Here is a 24221-nt window from a genome sequence, read left to right on the forward strand (position 1 = left end):
GTGCTGGATTCCTCGTCTGATGAAGTGTGCTGAAGAGCACACAAAATCTTACGTTCTAAATAAAAATTGGTTGGTCTTAAAGGTACCACTTGACTTTTGCTTTGTTCTATAACTTGTGAAGTTCATTACAGTTGAGTTAAACTGGGAAGGAGGGATCTCCTTGTCCCTGGAAGAGTGGGGAAGAAGCGCACCTTCAGCTTGGAGTTCAGAAATCCATCACGGCTCCCATTTCTGCAGTAAGGTCTCACATGGAATCTGAAAACCACAGCATTGTTGGAAAACTTTTATTAGAAGCCTGCTTCAGGTCCTCGTTGTCGGGAAGGAAAGTGGGCTCATAAATATTTTAAATAAATTAAATTGAAATAGCGTGTGCCTGTTTCTTGGCAAGGAAAAGTTTGTGCGGCGGTCCACATACATAATCTAACGAACTGAGGCCCATCAGGAATTCTGATTGGTGGAGGTCCTGTCTTCCCAAAGCCAGAATCCAGCAGAATCCATGATCCCTCAGCGCTGCTGCCGTTTCGGTTTTCAGCAAAGGAAGGCGAGACTCATTCTTCACGTCTTAACTCTAGTCTCAGTGTGAAGCGCTAGGCCAACACTTGAGCCTGCAGCGACTTTGGAATTCTGGCACACGGTGGTGGGCACAACCACAAAATGGCTGCCACAGGAGGTGGAGCCAACCGCGGAGTGTCAGAGAGTGAGTTTTATGTATTACAGTAATAGTAACCCGTCAGCATTTCTGGCAGAGGCTCAGTTTAGCAGGAATGCCTTTTAAAATGAATGTACTATTTTTAAAAAAATACTTTCTTGGACATATGCAGCGGTAGGGCAGTCACACAGTGAAGATCCTTGTGCGGTGGTGGCAGCTGCTGCCAAAGCAGTTTTTAAAAAAACCCTGCACAGCCATTCAAAAGCCCCATCTGGCCATGCCCAGTTTCTAAAGATACTTGTCGGGCCTCGGGAAAGGTGTTAGCAGGCACCAGTGTACTGGAGCACCATGTTGGGTTACCCCAGCATTAGGCAGATTGCTCTTTTGCACAAATAGCTATTTGTGTAGCTGTCTTGAGAACACCAGGTGTTCGCTCCAAGTGTCCAGGTAAGGGAGACTTTTATCTACTGAATGCGAGTTGGCGATCCTTTGAATAGATGCATTGAGTGCATCACGCACCGACTGCCAAGATGGCTAGTTGTTGTTTTTTTATTTTATTTTAACGCTCTCTTTGTGGGTTAGTACAAGGCTGAGCGAGGGAGTTTGGTCTCCAGCTACGCGTCAGTCAAGTCACAAGCTTGTCACGGGGTGTCATCTCCTTCCTTATAAACAGGCCTGATGGCGGAAGAAGAGCACATTCGTGTCACTTCAGCATCATCCTGAATCTCACCGACAGCTTTCTTTGGAAAAGCAGCCTCACAACCATCATCTCATCCCTCGCTGTCTTCTTCGTTTTAGCCACAGCAGTTTGTGGTGTGCAGAATCAACCTCCCCCAAAACACAATTACAGTCTTATACGTGTCATTCTTACCCTCCTAGAAATGGAGGGGAGAGAATGTAGAAAGCGAACTTTTTGTGGATCCTGGTTAAACAGAAAGGTGACAGAAAAATATTTATGACGATGATGATGACGTACAAAGTCCTGCAGTCTACAATCCAGAGCCACACCTGTCCGGCCAACTGGAATTTCCAGCCATTGTCTCTCTGCCACAGACGAGCCCCTTTTGGGGGTGAAAGCCGGAGAGCAAGTTTCACACCCACCCCACCTGTCTGTTGCTTCTACCTGCTGTTGGCCCTTTCATGAGAGCATCTGGGGTCTTTCAAAATCATGAATGGAGTCCCTTAGTTATTCTTAAGAGCCGCTGATTGTCAAACTGTGATGAAAGAGGGGCTTTCCTAACTTTTGGTGTCCTGGCCCCAACCTGTTGGAATTCTCTGCTGAGTAACACCTGTCCCCTGTGGGACTTACTGCAGTTCCCCAGAACTTATAAGGCAGAGATGTTCTGCCAGGTGTTTGGTTGAGGACAGCAATGGCGTCAGTCTGTCTGGCACACTTACCTCTCCCCTCCCCCCCCCCCCCCCCGTAAGGTGGTGGCATGAATGGAAGTCTGACAGAATTCAACTGATACTGGAATTTTATTGTAATTTTAATGTTTAGAAATTGGAAGGTAAATTAGTTGGATGGAAAAACTTCTGGGAAAGTAATACCCTGTTTTTGACCCAGGTTTATATAGTAGAGTGATTGACAGACATTCTCACATTTTTGACATATTATTGTTTTATTGCTTTCTCATACTCATGGCACCCAGATCAAAGGTTTGTTCAGTTTGTTAATTTTACTATTCTGTCATTGGATCTTAAGAGCCCCGTGGCACAGAGGTGTTAAAGCTGCAGTACTGCAGTCCTAAGCTCTTCTCACGACCTGAGTTCGAAACTCGATGGAAGCTGGGTTTTCAGGTAGCCGACTTGAGGTTGACTCGGCCTTCCATTCTTCCGATGTCGGTAAAATGAGTATCCAGCTTCCTGGGGGGAAAGTGTAGATGACTGGGGAAGGCAGTGGCAAACCACCCCGTAAAAAGTCTGCAGTGAAAACGTTGTGAAAGCAACATCATCCCAGAGTCAGAAACGACCGGTGCTTGCACAGGGGACCTTTCCTTTCCATTGTATCTTAAATTTGTACCATCTTGCATTCTAAACAACAGCCTACCAGCTATATGTAGCTCTGCACACTCTACCTGATTCTTCATCTGATGAAGCGTGCTTGGAGCACACGGAAGCTTAGGTTCTGAATAAAACTTTGTTGGTCTTAAAGATGCACTTGACTCCTACTTTGTTCTACTGTTTACAGGGAATTGGGTGGTATTTTTTTTAAAAATGAATTTAATAAGTAAATAATAGCATAAGTGCTCCCTTTTCTTGAGACCAGTTCCCTCTTTAGAAGCAAAACGTGAATTACAAGAGGAGTACACCAGCATTAGGGAAAGAGCCTCCCCGGTTCAGCAGGGGGAAAGCGGGCTCTCCTACAAAGTTTCCCCCTTCATCTTCCCCAATATGGGATTTCCCTTTTCCTTACTGGTAGCAGGAAGGAGAAGAGCCCCATGGCGCAGAGTGTTAAAGCTGCAGTACTGCAGTCCTAAGCTCTGCTCATGACCTGAGTTCGATCCAGGCGGAAGCTGGGTTCAGGTAGCCAGCTCCAGGTTGACTCAGCCTCTCATCCTTCCAAGGTTGGTAAAAGGAGTACTCAGCTTGCTGTGGGGGGGAAGTGTAGATGACTGGGGAAGGCAATGGCAAACCATCCCGTCAAAAGTCTGCCGTGAAAACGTTGTGAAAGCAACGTCACCCCAGAGTCGGAAACGACTGGCGCTTGCACAGGGGACTACCTTGAACTTTTTAGCAGGAAGGAGATGGCCTGTTCTCTGTACTGTACCGACCTCTCTGTCTCTTTCTGTGTTCCGCTCTTCTCTGGCTGGCAGCTTGGGGGAAGGGGAGATCTGCCTCTCTAGCACCACCACTGGGGAAAGGGATGTTTGCTACCTGGCTAGAGCAGGCGTGCTTTTGTGCAGCACAGGCCTGAGGGTGGGGGTGGAGAGTGCAAGAAATGCCTTTCCTCCTGACAGGAAGTCCCTGGCGCCGGTAGCACTGAGCCACATCCCGCCACCAACATCTTGGTCCCTTGGGGACTTCCTTTGCCCATGCGTTTGCAACCCTGCTAGGGCCTCCCCATGCAGCCGGGCTGGTGTTGCCTTTGCAGCCTGTAGAAAAGTGTTTGCCACTTCTGAACTCTTGCAGGCTGTATGCCTCCGCAGTGCATCAAGAGGCATTCCTGGATTCAGTCTTGTCCTGTGCAGCAGGCAGTACCCCTTCTTTTTGGCACGGAGGCACGCCCCCCCTCCAAGTACAAATTTACTTGGTATGGTGACCCATCCAGGGCTGGCCCAGTGTTTGTGGTTGCCCTAGGCAAATTGTGAGGTCGGTGTTCTATTTTCTAGACTGTTTCTGAGAAAACAGCAGCCGTCACACAAAGGGTGCAACTATCCCTTCTTGTAGACCCCAAGCAAGTGGCGTTCCGACATCCCAGCCTTTGACCGTCCTCCTCTTCTCCATCAGTGCCTCTTAATGCCCCTTAAGATTTTAAGAAATTGGCTCTACTGACTGTCAGAATGTCAGTTTGGTGTAGTGGTTAAGTGTGCAGACTCTTATCTGGGAGAGCCGGGTTTGATTCCCCACTCCTCCTCTTTCAGCTGCTGGAATGGCCTTGGGTGAGCCGTAGCCTTTCACAGGAGTTGTCCTTGAAAGGGCAGCTTCTGGGAGAGCTCTCTCAGCCCCTCACAGGGTGTCTGTTGTGGGGGAGGAAGATAAAGGAGATTGTGAGCCGCTCTGAGATTCGGAGTGGAGGGCAGGATATCCAATATCATTATCATCTTTCTGCTTGATTGACAAGTGTTTGCAAAGAAGAAAAGATACCAACGAACATGGCATGGAAGATGCTGTTTCAGGGGTCGTGCCTTGCATTGCAGGGTAAAGGAGAAAGCAATGGAAAGGGGCAGGAGTGGCCATTAGGGAGGGCTGGCCTGCGACCCTCTTCCAGAGGCTTCACAAAAAGAAGCCCACTTTTGGGTCCTGACCCACATGGTGGGAAACTCTACAATACCGGTGCTTGTTTCATCTCGGAGAGCGGTCTGTGCCGAAGTTGTGATCTTCTGGGGGCTTCCCGTGTTTAGTTGTGGGAGACACTGTGTGTGGTGTGTGATCCTCCCAAAAGAGCAGAATGGAGTGATGGAGGTGGAGTTCAGCCTCCTGAGAATGTCACCTTTTGTTTAAGCCAGGGGTTGGGAATGTCTGGCCCTCAAGATCACTTGGTCTGGCCCTTGGGGATTGCTGGGCCGAGCCTAGCCTAGCCATGTGGTGGCCTCTACAAAAAAAGCCCTGGACCTAGACATTTTCTAGGGTTGTGGGCCAGGTGTGTGTGTGTGCCAAATTAGGCTCTCCCCACATGACTTCAAATAGAAAAACAATTATTTGTATTAATTTTGCTGACCTGAATCATTCTCCCTCGGCGGAGCACTCTTTTTTTTAAGTTGATAATTTTGTATGGCCCGCGAATGATGTTATAAATATCCAAATGGACCTTGGCAAAAAAAAAAAAATGTTCCCTGGTTTAAGTGAACGCAGTGTCCATCATTTGCAGCCTCCTGCGATCGCAAGGCCATCCCTCACCTTTCTCTCTCTCCCTTCTCTTAGACTTTCACAGCATGGTGCAATTCCCACCTGCGGAAAGCCGGCACGCAGATCGAGAATATCGACGAAGATTTCCGCGACGGCCTCAAACTAATGCTGCTGCTGGAGGTCATTTCAGGTGAGGCTCCCATTAGTTGTTGCCTCTGCTCTCAGGCCCTCTTATGCTCTTCTCAGTGCAAGCCTTTGTACTTCCATCACGAACAGTGGGAGGTGCGGAGCAGCCTAAAGTGGCAGGATGTGTTGGTGGCCTCTGGGTGGCTAGCATATTTATTTATTTTTATTTCTTTATTTCTGTCAATTTATAGCCCGCCCTATCCCGTAATGGGCTCAGGGCGGGTTCCAGCACAATTAAACAATCAATAAAACGTCCAAACAATAAAACAGAATCAGACACTTAAAACAGATTAAAATTCATACAGGTTAAACCGTTTAGACGCAGAGTTAAGTTTAAATTTAAAGTTAAAGCGACGTGGAATGGTGTGGACACATCAGTTAAGCATCTCTAGGTGTCCAGGATGTCAACTGTATTTGCCCAACTTGAGTAAGAGTGCAGGGAGGCCAATTTGATGGTATAATAGGTGTGAGCGTCCGGCTGCCTCAGCCGTAGGCCTGGCAGAACAGCTCCGTTTTGCAGGCCCTCCGGAATGGCAACAGTTCCAGCAGGGCCTGAACATCTACAGGGAGCTGGTTCCACCAGGCTGAGGCCAGGGCTGAGAATGCCCTGGTCCTGGTCGAGGCGATCTGGACATCCCTGGGGTCGGGGATGGTCAAGAGATGTTGACTTGCTGATCGTAATGATCTCCGGGGCTCATATGGGGAGAATTGAGACAGTCCCAAGCCTATTAATCAGTAGCTGTTCCTGAGGCCCAGTCGGGACTCTCCTGCGAGAAGGTTCCCCACTTTCTCCAGTCCGACACTCGGAATTAGCTGTGTTAATTTGCACAGTTATCACCCAAATAGCTCAGCCTGCAAGGCCAGGGTTCAACAGACTGGGAGGAACTGGTCACGGGTGTCTTGTGCGAAGCCTATTTTGGCCCCCCGTCCACTTGTTTTAAGGCTATGCGTGACTCCAGGCTTTGCTGACAGACTCAAAAATGGGATTCTGTCCCATTTGTCAACATCCCTGTTTGGAGAAAAAGGGCTGCTACAAGGCTTCCTTTCTGTTCTTTTCTTTTCTTCCCCAAAGTACTCGAACTGGGGTGGTAACATTAGATTTTTCTGTTCCTTGTTTTTAGTGCAGCACCAAAAAAAACAAAAAACACTTTTGTCTTGCAAGACCAGTTGAGTTCTTGTCTTGTTAAACCTGAACTCTGTAACCAAGGCAGCTAACTTTTGTCTCCCTTCTCGCTCCCCCCTCCCCCCAAATCTGGCCTCTTTCAGGGGAACGATTACCAAAACCGGAGAGAGGGAAGATGAGGGTGCACAAGATCAACAATGTAAACAAGGCTCTCGATTTCATAGCGAGCAAAGGAGTCAAACTGGTTTCCATAGGAGCTGAAGGTAAGCTAGTGGTAAGCTTGATCCATCCACGTCCGTGTCACCTGTTCAGTCTCCCTGCAGGATCTTGGGCAGCTGAATTTTGAACTGAAGATGCTAGAGCCCAAATCGTTTGGGCTTGCTTAGTTTATGCTTCACCAGCTTCAAGAGGGGATTGGATAAACATATGGCGCAGAGGTCCATCAGTGGCTATTAGCCACAGTGTATTGATGGAACTCTCTGTCTGGGGCAGTGATGCTCTGTATTCTTGTGCTTGGGAGGGGCACAGTGGGAGGGCTTCTAGTGTCCCGGCCCCACTAATGGACCTCCTGATGGCACCTGAGTTTTTTGGCCACTGTGTGACACAGAGTGTTGGACTGGATGGGCATTCGTCTGATCCAACATGGCTTCTCTTATGTTCTTATGTAACTCTCTGTCTGAGGCAGGTGATGCTTTGTATTCTTGGAGTTTGGGTGGGGCAACAGTGTGAGGACTTCTAGTGACCTGGCCCCAATGATGGACCTCCTGATGGCACCTGGGTTTTTTGGCCACTGTGTGACACAGAGTGTTAGACTGGATGGGCCATTGGTCTGATCCAACATGACTTGTCTTATGTTCTTATGTAACTCTCTGTCTGAGGCAAGTGATGCTCTGTATTCTTGGAGCTTGGGAGGAGCAACAGTGTGAGGACTTCTAGTGTCCTGGCCCCAATGATGGACCTCCTGATGGCACCTGGGTTTTTTGGCCACTGTGTGACAGAGTGTTGGACTGGATGGGCCATTGGCCTGATCCAAGATGGCTTCTCTTACGTTCTTATAAATGCTGTGGTTTCTCCTCCCCACCTTCTTCTTAGAAAACCCTTTCCCAGTGTCTGTACCCTCTGAGATTCTTTCCTCCAGGACTGAACTCTAGGACTCTATTGTATGCAAAGCAGGTATTTGGCCTTTGTGCTGTGGTCTCTGCTAGAATGCAAGCAGATTGCTGGGTTAAACAAAGAGCCAGGCTCAGAGAGCGCCAGCGAAGTTGTGTTATGCATCATGGAAATGGAAATTCTGCAGCTGTTTGAACCTGGGCTGCTTGACATCTCTCCCGAACCCCACCCATAACGGAGGGACTCGGGGAGGGGGGGGGGGCTTGATGTGGTGGATCAGAGCACGGCTCTGTGACTGACAAAATTTGCCTGGGTTAATGCGTTTGAGAGTCGGTGCCAGTGTACTTTGGAGACCTGAGTTGAATTCCTCACTCAGCCGTGAAGTTTATTTGGGTCAAGGACCTCTTTCTGGCCCTAGCCTGTCTCTCAAGGGGATTGTGAAGAGCTGACTGCAAAAGACTCCAAAGCCTGTGTGACCACTGGTGGGAGGGTGAAAGTTCTTGTGTGGTGGATACATCTTACACTAAAAAATACTCAGTTCAGTGGGCCAGAGCACCAATGTGATTGTAAATAGACCAAGATTTCCTCAGCATACAGAAAGAAGAACAAAACTGCAGGGGCAGCATTCGGCTTTTTGACTGCATCTCAAAGGGCTGATTTAAGTTTGGTGCAAGCAGCTTCTGTTCACGTGGGGCTGATTTCATACCTGGCTTGATTTCATTTTTTTCCAAGTTTCTAGTCCTCATGATTGTGGAAGCAGACTCCCAAGAGCGTGCACGAGCAACCCCTGCTGGAATCTTAGAAGCCAAAAGACCAACAGAATAAGAATTCCAGGGGTTTTTTTGTGGGGGTGGGAGAGTAAAGTGCATTGTCCCTGTCTCCTCCCACAAGTAACAGTACCAGCATAAATAGTGCAAAACAAGAGAGAGAGAGCGCGCACAGAGTTTTTATCCCTGCCTGGGGTTTTTATCCCACTCCTCCAGATGGCTCAGAGTAGCTTGCGGTACACAAAAGCTAAAAGCAAATCGTGTAGCAGACTGTCCGCATAAAGAACAAGGAGCCGCCCGCAAAAGAAACGTGAATTTGGGGTCAGGAAACCCGAAGACCTTAACAGGAAGAGCTCTCAAGTAAAAACAGGCTTCCAACCCTGCTGCATTGGGTGGGACCTCCCAGATCCACTCCAGAAGCTCAGGTTCAAATCCCCACTCATGTCATGAAAGCTCGCCTGGGTGACCTTGGGGCAGTCACACATGCTCAGCCTAACCTACATACCACAAAGGGTTGTTGTGAGGCTAAAACGGAGGAGAGCAGAATGAAGAATTTGCAATCAGAGCATTGTTTTAATGGGGGGCAAAGGAAGGGCGTGCAAGGAAGCAAGATGGCTGGGCCAAACGCAGCTGGCATATGGGATCAGGCTGGTCTCACTGCCACACAGGTTGTGGGATTTGAGTCGCCCTGGTGCACCTTTCCGATTGTGTCTCAAGCCGTGCGGCTGCCAAGCAGGCTTCATGCGAGGCGGCCACAGGGCCTGGAAGGGCCGTCTTGGAGCTCGGTTGTCTCCAGCGAACAAGCGGGTTCTCTGGAAAGACACAAACAAGATTTCTCCTTCTCCTCCTCCAGGCTCTCCCCTCTCTTCCCACATCTGCAGGAAGCCAGATCCATAAGAAGCAATTTTTAAAAGTCATTTGGGAGCCAGAGAGGAAGGGAAATGGAAACACAACTGTCTGCGACGGCTGGCCAAAGGAACAGTCCTTTCCTCTGGGGCTGGTCAACTGCCGGGCGTTTTGGAGCAAATTGGATCAAAATAGCCAGCCAAACATTTTCTTCTTTATTCTTCCGGGTCTGTGTGATTGATCCTTCTTTGAGCCTGGCCAGACCTGCAGTAAATTTCTTACAGGTTTTCTTTTTAAATGACCAAATATTCCTGTCCCCTCAATCAGATTCCCACCCACCCCGCTGCACCGTTGTTCCTTGCTAGTTGCTTGCTGCTTCTCCACCCCACTGTATAGATTTGATTTGTGTTAGGGGGTCAGAAAAAAATCCTCCCCTGAGTAAACTGCAGGGATTTTTTTTGAGTGGGGGGGAATTTGTTGATCGCTCACTGTCTCACACACACAGAATTTCATGACTAAATTTGAAACTAGGCATGGATTTAAAACAAGAGACTTGGCTACAGGCCTTCCACCAAAGACTCAGACGGCTGTTCATTCTGTTTCAGGTGAAGAACATAAGAGAAACCATGTTGGATCAGGCCATTGGCCTGTCTAGTCCAAAACTCTGTGTCACACAGTGGCCAAAACCTAGGTGCCATCAGGAGGTCCACCAGCAGTGCCACATCAGAAGAACAGAGAGCAGCAAAGTATTCCATCTATACCTTGTGGCAAATAACCACTTATTGGCCTCTTCACCATGTTTCTCCAATCCCCTCTTGAAACTGTGCTGTAGCCGCTGCTGCTTCCTGAAGCAGTGAATTCCACATGTTAATTACTGTATTTTTTGGACCATAAGACGCACTCCCCCCCCCCAAAAAAAAGTGGGGGGGAAGTGTTTGCGTCTTATGGAGCGAAGGGACGATAGGACGTACCTTCCTCCGGGGGGGGGGGCGATCCGCCTCCTCCAATCCCGGCGCTTCCCCTGCGCCTGCCTGCCTGGCTCCAGCTCTGCTTCCAGCAAGCGCTGGGATCGCTCCACGCTGCCCCCAGCGCTTCGTGAGCGCCGGCTGTGGAGGGGACAGCATGCTTCCTCCGTGCCTGTCTGCCTGGCTCCAGCTCTGATGCTTAAAGCAAGCGCTGGGATTGGAGGGCGGAGGGAGCGATCCTGGAGCTTGCTGTAAGCGTCAGAGCTGGAGCCAGGCAGACAGGCACGGAGGAAGCACGCTACCCCCTCCGCAGCCGGCGCTCGCGAAGCGCTGGGTTTGTGGTGGGGGCAGCGTGGAGGGATCCCAGCGCTTGCTGGAAGCAAAGCTGGAGCCAGGCAGGCAGGCGCGGGGGAAGCGCCGGGATCGGAGGCGGAGGCAGCGGATCTCCCCCCAGGAGGAAGGTGCGTCCGGAGCGTCTTATGAACCGAAAAATACGGTAGCTCTTTTGTTGACGAAGAATTCGGTTTGATCTCTTCTAAGCCTACTGCTCATTAATTTCATGGAGTGCCTACAAGTTCTTGTACTATGCGAAAGGGAGAAAAGTACTTCTTTCTCTACCTTCTCTAGCCCATGCACAATTTTGTAAACTTCTATAGTTGTCTCTCCAAGCTAAAGAGCCCTGACCTCTTTAACCGTTCTTCACAGGGAAAGGGTTCAATCCCCTTGTCAGCTTCACTCTGAGAGCCTGACTGTGGACCTTTTGAACATATGAATCTATGAAGCTACCTTATACTGAATCAGACCATTGGTCCATCAAAGTCAGTCTTGTCTAATCAGACTGGCAGGGTCTCAAGCTGAGGTTTTTCACACCTACTTGCCTGGACCCTCTTTAGTGGCTGGGGACTGAACCTGGGACCTTCTGCTTACCAAGCAGATGCTCTACCACTAAGCCACCATCCCTTTTCTGCTCCCCCCTCCCAGCTTCCTTTCTCTCAAAGCATCCTCTGCCCTGCATTCTCTTTCCTTCAAACTCCTGAACCACTTTTCTCTTCGGCCTTTCCATTCCTAGCCCTGGCCCCTGGCTACCTTTTTCCATGGGATGACCTATGGATAAGAGAAGTCCAGTCTCTGAAAAGCTATTAGCCTCTACTGAGTTGAGCATCTGTGAGCAGATGCAGTCTACCTTTGAATATCTGATTGCAGGAGCAAGCAGCCTTAAGAACATAAGAGAAGCCATGTTGGATCAGGCCAATGGCCCATCCAGTCCAACACTCTGTGTCACACAGTGGCCAATATATGTGTGTGTTTGTGTGTGTGTACACACACACACACACACATATATATATGCCTGCACCCCAGGAAGATTATCACCCTCCCTGCATCACTGTGGGTGAATCAGTTCTGAAAACAGTCCAGCAGTTCAGCTACCTGGGGTGCATCATCTCCTCAGATGCCAAGATCGATAAGGAGATTGACAACAGGCTGGCAAAGGCAAACCGTGCATTTGGCCGGCTGCACAAAAGAGTGTGGAGCAACAAGCATCTGAAAAAAGGCACAAAGATCAATGTTTACAAAGCGGTTGTGATGACAACCCTCATCTACGGCTCCGAATCGTGGGTTTTATACCGTCATCACCTGCGACTCCTCGAGCGCTTTCATCAGCGCTGCCTTCGCACCATCCTCAACATCCACTGGAGTGACTTTGTGACCAACACTGAAGTTCTCAAGCGGGCGGAGGTTACCAGTATCGAGGCACTGCTGCTGAAGACGCAGCTGCGCTGGGCAGGGCATATTTCTAGGATGGAAAACCACCGCCTTCCCAAGATTGCCCTGTATGGCGAACTCTCCACCGGCCATCGAAATAGAGGGGCACCAAAGAAGAGGTACAAGGACTCCTTGAAGAAATCCCTTGGCGCCTGTCGCATCAACCATCACCAGTGGTCTGACCTAGCCTCAGATCGCAAAGCATGGAGACACACCATCCACCAGGCTGTCTCTTCCTTTGAGAACGCACGCATAGCTGGTCTTGAGGACAAAAGGAGATTGAGGAAGAATCGCACTGCTACAGCACCAATCCTAAATCAGACTTTTCCCTGCAGCCACTGTGGCCGGACCTGCCTGTCCCGCATTGGTCTTGTCAGCCACCAGCGAGCCTGCAGCAGATGTGGACTATTGCACCCTTCTTAAATCTTCGTTTGCGAAGCCAAGCCGAGAGAGAGAGAGTGTGTGTGTGTGTGAATTCCACATGTTAATCACCCTTTGGGTGAAGGACTTCCTTTTATCCATTTTAACCTGACCGCTCAGCAATTTCATTGAATGCCCACGAGTTGTGGGAAAGGGAGAAAAGCCTTTCTTGCGAGCTTCATAAAAGTGGTTGGCTGGCTGGATCCAGTGCAGCTTTTTTCGTTTGTGGAGTTGGTTAGATGCTGCAGATCCCTCCCATTAGCGGAAACATCATCTCTTAGGAGAAGGAAGGCACCTCTGCCAGCAGAAAGAACTTGTAGGATCTAAGCCACTACATGCAAGCCGCTGCCACTGTACAAGTTGTCCACTTGCAGTTACTAATCCGAAGCAGACAATAGCTGAAGGGTCTTCTCTGCCCTTTGCTGTTTCCGGTGATGCTGGGGCCAGACAAAACAACCCATGGCTCAGTGGGGAGAGCCTCTGCTTCGCATGCAGAAGGTCCTGGGTTCAGTTCTCAACATCTCTGGTGAAGAAGGACAAGGCAGTGGGTGATGGGAAAACCTGAGACCCTGGAGAGCCACTGCTGGTCTGAGTAGACAACACCGACCTGATTCAGTGTGTAGGGCAGCCCTTTTTCTTTTCTTCAAATGGCCCCGGGGATCCAGCAGCAGTCAACCCCCTCCTGCCTTTTGGGACCTAACCTGGGAAAGCGAGTTGCCCTCGAGAGCTCTGAGCCTGTTCCGACAGGTGCCCTGTCAGGTGTGGCATCTCAGGTTGCAGGAGCGTTTGCCAAACTGGTCACCTTTGTGTGCCGTTCCCTCTCCTCCCCAGTTGTCACTGCTCTGCATTTCCCCTCCACTCTAATCCTTCCTGCTTCCGAATGTTTGCATTTGTCTTGAGGAGCACCAGCCAAGTTCCTCACCCATATTGCTTCCAGAGACCCTCCTCTACGGGCTTGGCCCCGAGCGTCTCTCGTTAAATTCTCCCAGTAGCTGAACCAGCCTCCCTGCCCCTGCCCTTCATCTTGCCCGAATCTGGCAAGGATAGGCACACACAATCTGGCAGGAGGATCGACAGCTGCGTTCAGGCTTCCTGGTGGCTTAGATGTGCTCCATTCTTAAAAGAATTGGGGGCGAAGAGGGGTTGAGAATCACGATTCTGTGCCTGGGCAATTGCAAATTCCAAACCGCTGAAAGCTGTAACTGGCATAAGTGAGGATACGCACAGAACAAACCTTGCATGATAGCGTTTCTGCAAAATTCGGGCTGCTTCTGCTTGTAACGGGGAGTGGAAAAAATTATGGCAGAGCAGCTCTTCCCTCATGGCTAACCTTAAGCAGCCAAAGAGTAATTAACATGTGGAATCCAGTGGTGACAGCTTCAAGTGGGGATTGGAGAAACATGTGGAGCAGAGATCTGTCAGTGGCTGACGCAGAGTGGTAAAGCTGCAGTACTGCAGTCCTTAGCTCTGCTCATGACCCGAGTTCATTCCTGGCGGAAGCTGGGTTCAGGTAGCCAGCTCCAGGTTGACTCAGCCTTTCATCCTTCCGGGGTCGGTAAAAGGAGTCCCCAGCTTCCTGGGGGGAAAGTGTAGATGCCTGGGGAAGGCAATGGCAAACCACCCCATAAAAAGTCTGCCGTGAAAACGTTGTGAAAGCAACGTCACCCCAGAATTGGAAACGACTGGTGCTTGCACAGGGGACTACCTTTTTTTTTATTAGCTGCAAAGTATAGATGGAACTTTCTGTCTGGGGCAGTGATGATCTGTCTTCTTGGTGCTTGGGGAACAACACTGGGAGGGTGTCTGGAGTTCTGGCCCAACTGATGGACCTCCTGATGGCTCCTGGGTTTTGGCCACTTTGTGACCCAGAGTTTTGGTCTGGATGGGCCATTGGCCTGATCCAACATGGATTCTCAAAACCTCTACCTGAGATCTCAGCAGGAATTGTCTGCATAGCTCTAAGGCTTAGCTTCGCAGTCATAAGGCCTTGAAACTTGCTTTTCTGTTCAAAAAACAGAAAAAGAGCAAAAGTGGAGGTCAAGCAACGGATCCCATTCTCAGTGGTACTTCTAAAAACCTTTCAGGATTGTGACACGCCCACAGTCCTTCCTGAGATCTCCAGGGCCTTGTGAGTACAAAAGAGTTGCCTTGCTGGATGAGAGCGTTTTGTTCCTTGCAAGCGCCCTCATCAGAGGCTGCTAAAATCCAGGGGGGAGGAGGAGGTATTGCCTGCCCACGAAAAGCATAAGGCCTGCCTGTACTTGCCTCTTCTAAACGGCGGTAGTTGGCTCCCATTCTCCTTTTGTTTCCCCCGGTGGCAGGAAACTCGGTTCCAAGGCTGTCTTTCTACTGGTGCTTGTTGAGGGGAAAGAGTGTCAGAGACTTATTCTGTAATGTGTTTTCCAATGGAGAAGTTGAACAGGCAAGCAGCAAGCCGGCAATTAAGCATGGTGTGGATGACGGAGTCTGTTGCCTCAGGAAAGGACTTCCTCCCTGTAGATGCTTCCCAGTGGCCTTCCCTAGTTCAGTCACTTTTCTACTGACTCCTTTTCTCACAGGCCATGGTAATAATTCCCCAGCTGCCTGTAGTGCAGGAGTGGAGAGTGTGCCATCAGAAGGTACATAAGAACAGAAGAGAAGCCATGTTGGATCAGGCCAATGGCCCCATCCAGTCCAACACTCTGAGTTACACAGGGGCCAAAAAACCAGGTGCCCTCAGGAGGTCCATTAGTGGGGCCAGAACACTAGAAGCCCTCCCGCTGTGCCCCCCACCGAGCACCAAGAATCACTGCCCCAGACAGAGAGTACCAACAGTATGCTGTGGCTAAGAGCCACTGATGGACCTCTGCTCCATATGTTTATCCAGTCCCCTCTTGAATCTGTCTATGCTTGCAGCCAGCACCGCCTCCTGTGGCAGTGAATTCCGTGTGTTAAATAGCCTTTGGATATTTGTGAGGCTGCCAGTGGCGACTCTGCATGATTTACTTGCCTGGCTTCCTTCCGGTCAGCGTTGCTTGACACATCTCTTGGTGATCGTAATTTAACTCTGGTACTTCAAGTGCAAAGATGAACAGACTCTTGAGAGTGGTTGGCTTCTGTCGCATCTCTGTATGAGTCACTGTTTTGGGTGTGCCTCTTTTCCCGTCAAGATGAACCCAGATCATTGGCTCATTCAAAGCACCAAGCAGGCCTGTTGTTCTTACACATACTCACAAAGTAAGCATTCCCAGCTGCAAGAGCAAAGCAGATCTCCTATTTTTTCAACACATACTGCGCTACCAGGAGTTTGGGAAACACCAGTGGTTGCAGTCAAATGGTCGCCGGCACAGCCTTTTCCCCACTGTTAATGTTCTCCTCCCCTTCCCCTTCCAGAGATCGTCGACGGCAATGCCAAGATGACCCTGGGTATGATCTGGACGATCATCCTCCGATTCGCCATTCAGGACATCTCAGTGGAAGGTAGGAACCAGCCCTTCTGTGGCACGGTGTCAGTTTACTCTCCGTGCTTCCTCTTGGCCAAACCGCAGCAGCTGTACAGATGCTGTGTTTTTGATACAGCGGAGAGGAAGATTAAAAACCCCAAACAGCAAAGTGTTGTGGCCTCACAGTGATCCAGGATGGTGGCCTCCCCTGCCATCCCTCACTTCCTGCTTCCCAGTAGAACGCTGTTAAGAAATCACTCTCCGTACAGCTGTGTAGTTGCCGATAATCCTCGCTTTGTTTATCAACCGTGTCGCTGTTTTTCAAATACTTGATCTCAGAGTGAGCCTGTAAAGTGTGGGCAGATTCCACTGCAGGGAACAGATCTGGCCCCTGGTGGCTAAATAGACTGCCCCCTCCCCGTATATCCCTTTCTCAGAAATATACACTGTTCTATGTCAAAGTTCACTCATAAGGCCCTTTAACCTTTAACAGAAGATAGCCATATAATTAAGCTTATTGTCCTTTTAATCTGTTAAAACGTCTTAATTATTCTTTATGCTAATTTTACTATCCAACCCACTGTATATAAGTTATATAAGATATATGAGTCTATTTCCATTTCCTATCGCCTGAGGAAGTGAGCGCACACAAGATAAAACTTTGTTGGTCTTAAAGGTGCTGCTGGACCATAATTGTGTCCTATTGCTTCAGACCAACACAGCTTCCCATTTCCCCCCACAGCATGTGAATTTCTACCAGCATGCTTCATTTTTACAGACTAAAGAAAAGTGTTGGCATACATGAAAAGGGAGTGCAGTGTACTTTCATTGTGGGGAAGGAGAGTTTGGTAACATGGGCTTAGTGTCCTGGGGTAACGCGGGGAAATACGGTATTCCAGGAACTCTGACTGGGGAAGAATTTGGTTTGGAGAAGCACCCAAGAGAAACCAGACAAGAGGCTGGTGAACAGCTTCCCTTCCTGCACTTGTATCCCTGTTTTGCAGATCAGCATCAAACACTGAACTAGGGATCCTGCGCTTGTTGCTGAGCATCTAGTTCAGGGGTAGGGAACAGTGGCTCTCCAGATGGTTTTTTTGCCTACAACTCCCATCAGCCCCAGCCAGCATGGCCAATGGCTGGGGCTGATGGGAGTTGTAGGCAAAAACATCTGGAGAGCCACTGTCCCCTACCCCTGATCTAATTCTACCGTTATGTGAAGGCAGAGAATGGGCCTTGGGGGGAAGGAGGCGGGGTTAGTTACCAGCAGAGCCATAAACTCATAGAGTCGGAAGGGGCCATACAGGCCATCTAGTCCAACACCCCCCACCACCACCAATGCAGGATCAGCCTAAAAGCAACCCTGGCACGTGATTGTCCAGCTGCTGCCTGAAGACCTGCCTGGGGGTTGGACTAGATGACCCTGGAGGTCCCTTCCAATGCTATGATTCTATTCCGGCCAGTGAGGGGGAGCTTACCACCTCTTTAGGCAGCCGGTTCCACTGCTGAATTACTTGTACTGGGGATTTCCCCTCCCAAATATCTAGTCGGAATCTTTGCACTCATAATTTAAACCCGTTATGATGAGTACTGTTCTCTGCTGCTAACGGGAACAGCTCCCTGCCCTCCTTTATGAGGCAGCTTTTCTACTACTTAACTCAGAACTCCCTCTAAGCTGCGGAGTCCTGTGAGCAAAAATTCTGCTTCCTGAGCTACTGGCATCAAAAGTTGTGAGCTTTTCTGAGCTACTGGCATCGACGAGTTTGCTCTGGGGCAATTTTTCCTGAGCGAAGACAAAAATGTGTGAGCCAGAGGCTAAAAAACTGTGAGATAGCTCACACTAACTCAACATTTATTTATTTCTTTGACTTATATCCCGCCCTCCCCGCCGAAGCAGACTCAGGGCAGCTCACATTGAAAGGTCGTAAAAACCAGTATTCGTAAGCCGTTCTTTAAAAAAATATAAAATACGCCATAGGTAAAAAAAACATACAAAACAGTATCGTACAACAATGGTAGGTGCTATTTAGTCTTTCAGTAGATTGTAGATTGTATTAATAATGGCTGGTAACTGCCAATTCAGTCGATGTAATTTGGCGTATTAAGCTAAAAATCCCAGGTCACAATGGAGTATTTGAGGTGGGCCAAATGATGTCTATGGCCAGGATAGGGCGATTCATCAAATACAATTAATAATAATAATAATAATATTTCTTTGGGCCAGATGGCGTAATGTCTATTTTCTGTTGCCATCTATTTTGATTCGGAAATGCCTGGTGGAAGAGCGCCGTTTTGCAGGCTCTGCGGAACTGTGAGAACTCTTGCAGGGCCCTAACCCCCTCCAGAAGCTCATTCCACCAGGCAGGAGCCGCAACAGAAAAGGCCCTGACTCTGGTTGTTTGAGCCTGGCCTCTTTGATGCTGGGAATCGAGAGTAGATTCTCTAACCCTTAGAGGGAACACTACTTTGTAAGTCCCTTTTTAAAGTAAGCACAAAGACCTGCTTTACACAAGATCCTTCCTGGCACTAATGGAGCCCTTCTCTGTGTACCCTGCGAGATATAAGAAACTGAAGGTTAAGCATACTTATTTCCTGAATGTGCCAATCGTCCTGTATGAATCCTCCACAGTTTTCTCTCTAGGTTCGGGCTGGTTCCATCCTGCACTTTTTCCAGCTGCCGCCTTCGGTTAAGGCTCCATTTTAGGAAAGCCTCCTCCTGGATATAGCTTTGTAACTTCCTTTTCATCCCCCCCCCCCTCCCCGTGTGCAGAGACCTCGGCCAAAGAAGGCCTGCTGCTTTGGTGCCAGCGGAAGACGGCTCCCTACAAGAACGTCAATGTGCAGAACTTCCACATCAGGTAACGGATCTGAGCCCTACCTTGTCGGAAGTCTTTCATTCTTCTTCGCTACTTCACCTTTACAAAACGCTTGAGCCTATCGAAGGCTGCAAGCGATCGCTTCCTGACATCGGTCTTGTGTTAAAGCTTTGGCAGACAAGGCCAATAGCTTCTTTTCCCATGAGCCAGCAGCCCAAACTAAAGGCACTTGCTAGAGGCCGAACCGTGGGAAGCCCATTGCCACGATCTGTGACGTGGGGCAGAAAATGTTCCTGATTCTGAATGTTTCTGTGGAAGAACTTTCCACCCCACATATGTTAATTTAGTCTGTTTCTTTATAGTCGTCGGCAATGTTCCCCCTAAGCCGCAGAGCCTTGTGAGCAAAAATTCTACTTTGTGAGCTGCTGGTATTAAAGCTGTGAGCTACTGGCGTTAAAGTTGTGAGCGTCTGCATGAATTATTGTGCTCTGGGGCCTTTTTTCCTGAGCTAAGACAAAAATGTGTGAGCTGTAGGCTAAAAATCTGTGAGCTAGATCATGCTAACTCAGCTTAGAGGGAACACTGGTCGTTGGCACTATTACAGTGCAGATCAGTCACGTTCCATGAGTCACATGTGGGATATGAAACATAGTCAGGGGCTGTGGCTCACTGGTGGAGCATCTGGTTGGCAAGTTCAGTTCCCACCATCTCCAGGTAAAAGATCTGGCAGTAGGTGATGTGAAGGACCTCAGTCTGAGACCCTGGAGAGCCATGAAGTGAGGCTGTAGCTCAGTGGTAGAGCATCTGCTTGGCATGCAGAAGGTCCCAGGTTCAATCCCTGGCATCTCCAGTTCAAAGGACCAGGCAGGAGGTGATGGGAAAGACCTCAGCCTCAGACCCTGGAGAGCCATGAAGTGGGGCTGTAGCTCAGTGGTAGAGCATCTGCTTGGCATGCAGAAGGTCCCAGGTTCAATCCCCGGCATCTCCAGTTCAAAGGACCATGCAGGAGGTGATGGGAAAGACCTCTGCTTGAGATCCTGGAGAGCCATGCAATGGGGCTCTAGCTTAGTGGTAGAGCGTCTGCTTGGCATGCAGAAGGTCCCAGGTTTGATCCCCCAGCATCCCTGTTTACCAGGCAGTAAGTGATATAAAAGACCTCTTGCCTGAGACTCTGGAAAGCTGTTGCCAGTCTGAGTAGACAAGGCTGACTTGGATGGACCAAGGGTCCGATTCAGTATAAGACAGTTTCATGTGATAAACTTCCCAGCTTCTTGTTGTCAGTCTATGCCAGACGTAGCCAAACTTGCTTAACGTAAGAGCCAGATAGAATAAACATCAGATGTTTGAGAGCCGCAAGGAATGTAGGTAGCAAAGGAAATAGATGAGGGGAGGGAGAGGTGGAAACAAATCAGCTTTAACTTCAAATGCGTTCTCAAAGCTTTTGGTTGACCTGGCCCGGAGAAGTGATTTAAAGAGACAAACAGCTTCTCCAAGCTGGCTGACAGAGCGGTGGGGGCTTCATGAGCCACGCAATATGTGTGAAAGAGCCACGTGTGGCTCCTGTGCCACAGTTTGGCCACCCCGGTCTAGGCTCATACATAGTGCATTTGCTGCCTCTTGCTAACATTATTTAAACTGTGAATTGGGAAATTTTTTAATTTCCAATTCCCCCCCCCCCCATCACTGACTATGGTACAGGCTGTCTAATGCCATTTCATAGATAATATATCTGTTTATTTTTACAGCTCATAAGATTACACAACCCTGACCTGGATAGCTCAGGTTATCCCATTCTTGTCAGATCTCGGAAGCTAATGGGGGGTCAGCCCCAGTCAGTACTTGGAAGGGAGACCACCAAGAAACAGCAGGGTCTTGACGTAGAGGAAGGCAATGGCAAACCAACTCTGAACGTCTCTTGCCTTGAAAACCCCATGGGGGTTGCTCTCAATCAGTTGTGACTTGATGGGGATAGGAAAAAATTGCATGGCAGGGAATTGGGAGGTGGTTCGTTGGGTCATTTTATAGTTCTGTGCCTGACCCAGAGAAACAGTGCTCGGCCCCCTTGACGGCAGGCAAGTCTGAAGGCGGGCATTTGATCAACATATGAACATATGAAGCTGCCTTCTACTGAATCAGACCCTCGGTCCATCAAAGTCAGTATTGTCTACTCAGACTGGCAGCAGCTCCCCAGGGTCTCAAGCTGAGGTTCTTCACATCTGTTTGCCTAGACCTTTTTCAGTTGGGAGATGCCGGGGATTGAACCTGGGACCTTCTGCTTACGAAGCAGATGCTCTACCATTGAACCACTGTCCCTTCCCTCCATTTGGTATGAAATGCTTCATACATTTGGCCCAGAAACCAATATACAAATGTATGAAGCATTTCATACCAAATTTCATACCAAATTTCATACATTTGGCCCAGAAACCAATATACAAATGTATGAAGCAGTCTCACAGCTTATTAAAGCATGCTTGTAGCACCTCTTTCTCTCTTCTCAGCAGCTGATTAACCTAACTGCATCTTTGGGCTTCTGTTTACAGCTGGAAAGACGGCCTTGCTTTTAATGCCTTGATCCACAGACACAGACCAGAACTGATCGAATACGACAAGCTCAGGAAGGTACGGTAACTTCTGTCTCAGCATACGGTTTTGCATGAGTGCCCCTCAGAATCCGGCAGATCCTGGAAGCCTTTTTGTAGTTCACCACATTAGAACATCAGAAGAGCCCTGCTGGGTCAGGCCAGTGGTCCATCTGGTCCAGCGTCCTGTCTCACGTAGTGGCCAGCCAGTTCCTCTGAACAGCCAGCAAAGGCTATAAGAGGCTGAGGCCTTCCCTTAACAAGAACAGTCCTGCTGGATCAGGCCAGTAGTCCATCTAATCTGGAAGGCCGACAACAGGGCATAGAGGCCAAGGCCTTCCCCTAACAAGAACAGGCCTGCTGGATCAGGCCAGTAGTCCATCTAGTCCAGCATCCTGTCTCACACAGAGGCTAATCTGGAAGGGCAACAACAGGGCAGAGAGGCCAAGGCCTTCCCCTAACAAGAACATAAGAACAGGCCTGCTGGATCAGGCCAGTAGTCCAGCATCCTGTCTCACGCAGAGACTAATCAGTTCCTCTGGAAGGCCAACAACAGGGCATAGAGACCGAGGCCTTCCCTTTATGCTACCTCCTGGCTCAGGGATTGAGGTTTAGTGCCTCTGAAATTAGAGGTTCTCCTCAGCCACCATATAGAGCCCCGTGGCGCAGAGTGGTAAAGCTGCAAGTACTGCAGTCGGAGCCCTCTGCTCACGACCTAAATTCGATTCCAGTGGAAGTTGGTTCAGGTAGCCGGCTCAAGGTTGACTCAGCCTTCTATCCTTCCGAGGTCGGTAAAATGAGTACCCAGCTTGCTGAGGGGAAAGTGTAATGACCGGGGAAGGCAATGGCAAACCACCCCGTAGAAAGGTCTGCTGTGAAAACGTTGTGAAAGCAACGTCACCCCAGAGTCGGAAACGACTGGTGCTTCCACAGGGAACCTTTCCTTTCCTTTTCCTCAGCCACCATGACTAGTGGGCCTTGATAGACTTATATCCCCGTGAATTTATCTAATTCCCCTTTAAAGCTGTTTAGTCCCGTGGCCATCACAACAGCCTCTGGCAATGAATCCATATTGCCTGCTCTGGTGTTTTGTCTGGTGTCCCTGGCTGAGTCATGGACTCTCAGCTTGAATTCCTCCGTCGATAAGATGCACATAACTTGTGTGGCTGGCTTCAGGACGGAGAGAGTTGTGCATGCAAGGAAACATTCAGGAAGTGGAGTCTGTTTGAAATCAGAGTAGAACCATGTTTTTGCGTCGAGTTCAGAACAAAGCCTGGAGTCTTGAATTCATCAGGGTAGTTAAGAACTATTCAGTTCATGAGGTTGGATCCATTCCATTAGCAGAGGCACTTCCCTTTGCAGATAGAGAATTTCCTGAATGCAAAATGCTCTTCTGAGAGTTTAGCATCAGGGGAAGGCTGCTTTTACAGGAGGTCAGGGTGTCCGCTTGCGGAACGGGTTTGCAGGATCTGACTCACAGTAATGGCCTGTCTAAAAAGTTCCATTTCTTGTATGGCTGTTGCCAGAAATCACAGCTGCAGCTCTGTGTGGTTAGAAGGACATGTAAATACTGGGGGTAGAGTTTTACCGGACACTTTTTTTTTTTTTGCCAACCCAAAACGTGGGTGTTTCCTGTCCTCCTGGAGGGTGTCAGACACCCACAGGGAAAGTTTTTAAGTGTTTCTGTGGCTATGCAGAGCATGGCACACATCTACAGTTTTCAGTAGTAATTGAATACTTGAATTGGATCTCAGATGTGGTTGGCTTTTTGAAGAGCCAGTTTGGTGTAGTGGTTAAGTGCACGGACTCTTATCTGGGAGAACCAGGTTTGATTCCCCACTTCTCCACTTGCACCTGCTGGAATAGCCTTGGCTCAGCCATAGCTCTCACAGGAGTTGTCCTTGGAAGGGCAGCTTCTGTGAGAACTCTCTCAGCCCCACCTACCTCACAGGGTGTCTGTTGTGGGAGAAGAAGATAAAAGGAGATTGTAAGCCACTCTGAGATTCAGAGTATAGGGTGTGATATAAATCCAATATCGTCATCATCTTTTAGTGGAGTGGAGATGAGATGTTGCCTTCAGCTCCTCCCTTGATCTGGGTTTGGCGGGACAGAATTGCCAATTGCTGTGCTTGGTGCCTTTTTAATGACAAATTCCCTTCCTCCAGGACGACCCAGTCACAAATCTGAACAATGCCTTTGAGGTTGCAGAAAAATACCTCGACATTCCCAAGATGTTGGATGCAGAAGGTAAGCTTCGAGCATCTCTCCCATCTTCGTGGCCTGGGGACCTTGACTTGGCTTCAGGAGAAGGTTTCTTCCTTTCTGCTGAGTTGCATTTGAGCTCTAATGTAGCACATTCTTGCCTTTGAAGTACCATTCATACCTTTATCCATCAGCGGGGTCTGAGTTCGTACAAGCCGAAAACACTTGGAGCCAAAGCCTTGGCCAGAATAATCTGACTTCTATTTAGCCTGTGATCCCCTGCAAATGCAGACTCCTCTTCAGCCAGATAATTTGCATTTCTTCTGCCCCAGCAACCCTCCTGTTCTGAAAATGGAGGAGGTAGTAGAGTCCTGTTATAGAAGAGTGGGATGTACCATTTCAGTCTTCAGGAAAAGGATCACATTTTTAATGTTCCCTCTGCAGTTAAAAAAAAAAAAGTAGAAAACTTGAAGTTCTAGCACAGCTCGGTTTCTTCCTGAAGTTCTAATTTTCTGTTTCCAAGGAGATTGCTTCTTCCATGTTTGAAAAAAGCAATCCTACTCAACTATAAATTTTAATAATAAATAAATAATAAAGTTTGAAGTCATACATGGTCCATTCTTATCTCAGGGCTCCATTGAGTGCATGCTCACAGCCCAAATGGGCGGCTTGTAAATATTTGGCAGTTGACTACTTTTCTGAGAACAGGACACCAAGAGGCAAGAATTTCTTTGCTTTTAGAAATAGCCAAATGGGCAGCTGGTAAATATTTGACAGTTGACTTCTTTTCTGAGAACGAAGACACCAAGAGGCAAGAATTTCATTGCTTAAAAATAGCCAGTCCAGAATTCGGACTGTTATTCGGA

The 24221-nt window shown here is 48.9% G+C and overlaps 1 protein-coding gene across 6 annotated transcripts in view; it reads left to right on the top strand.

Annotated features, from left to right (window-relative positions):
* Positions 1–24221, top strand: part of ACTN4 (actinin alpha 4) — a 141595-nt gene that overhangs the window by 75918 nt on the left and 41456 nt on the right. For all 6 annotated transcript variants that reach the window (XM_060257498.1, XM_060257500.1, XM_060257502.1 and 3 more), the window contains exons 2-7: positions 5231–5345; positions 6608–6727; positions 15709–15795; positions 18526–18613; positions 21115–21193; positions 23319–23400. In XM_060257498.1, the coding sequence (XP_060113481.1) occupies positions 5231–5345; positions 6608–6727; positions 15709–15795; positions 18526–18613; positions 21115–21193; positions 23319–23400 (571 nt within the window). The remainder of the gene's footprint in view (positions 1–5230; positions 5346–6607; positions 6728–15708; positions 15796–18525; positions 18614–21114; positions 21194–23318; positions 23401–24221) is intronic.

The sequence above is a fragment of the Heteronotia binoei genome, chromosome 17, assembly GCF_032191835.1.
Source record: "Heteronotia binoei isolate CCM8104 ecotype False Entrance Well chromosome 17, APGP_CSIRO_Hbin_v1, whole genome shotgun sequence".
Classification (NCBI taxonomy): Eukaryota; Metazoa; Chordata; class Lepidosauria; order Squamata; family Gekkonidae; genus Heteronotia; species Heteronotia binoei.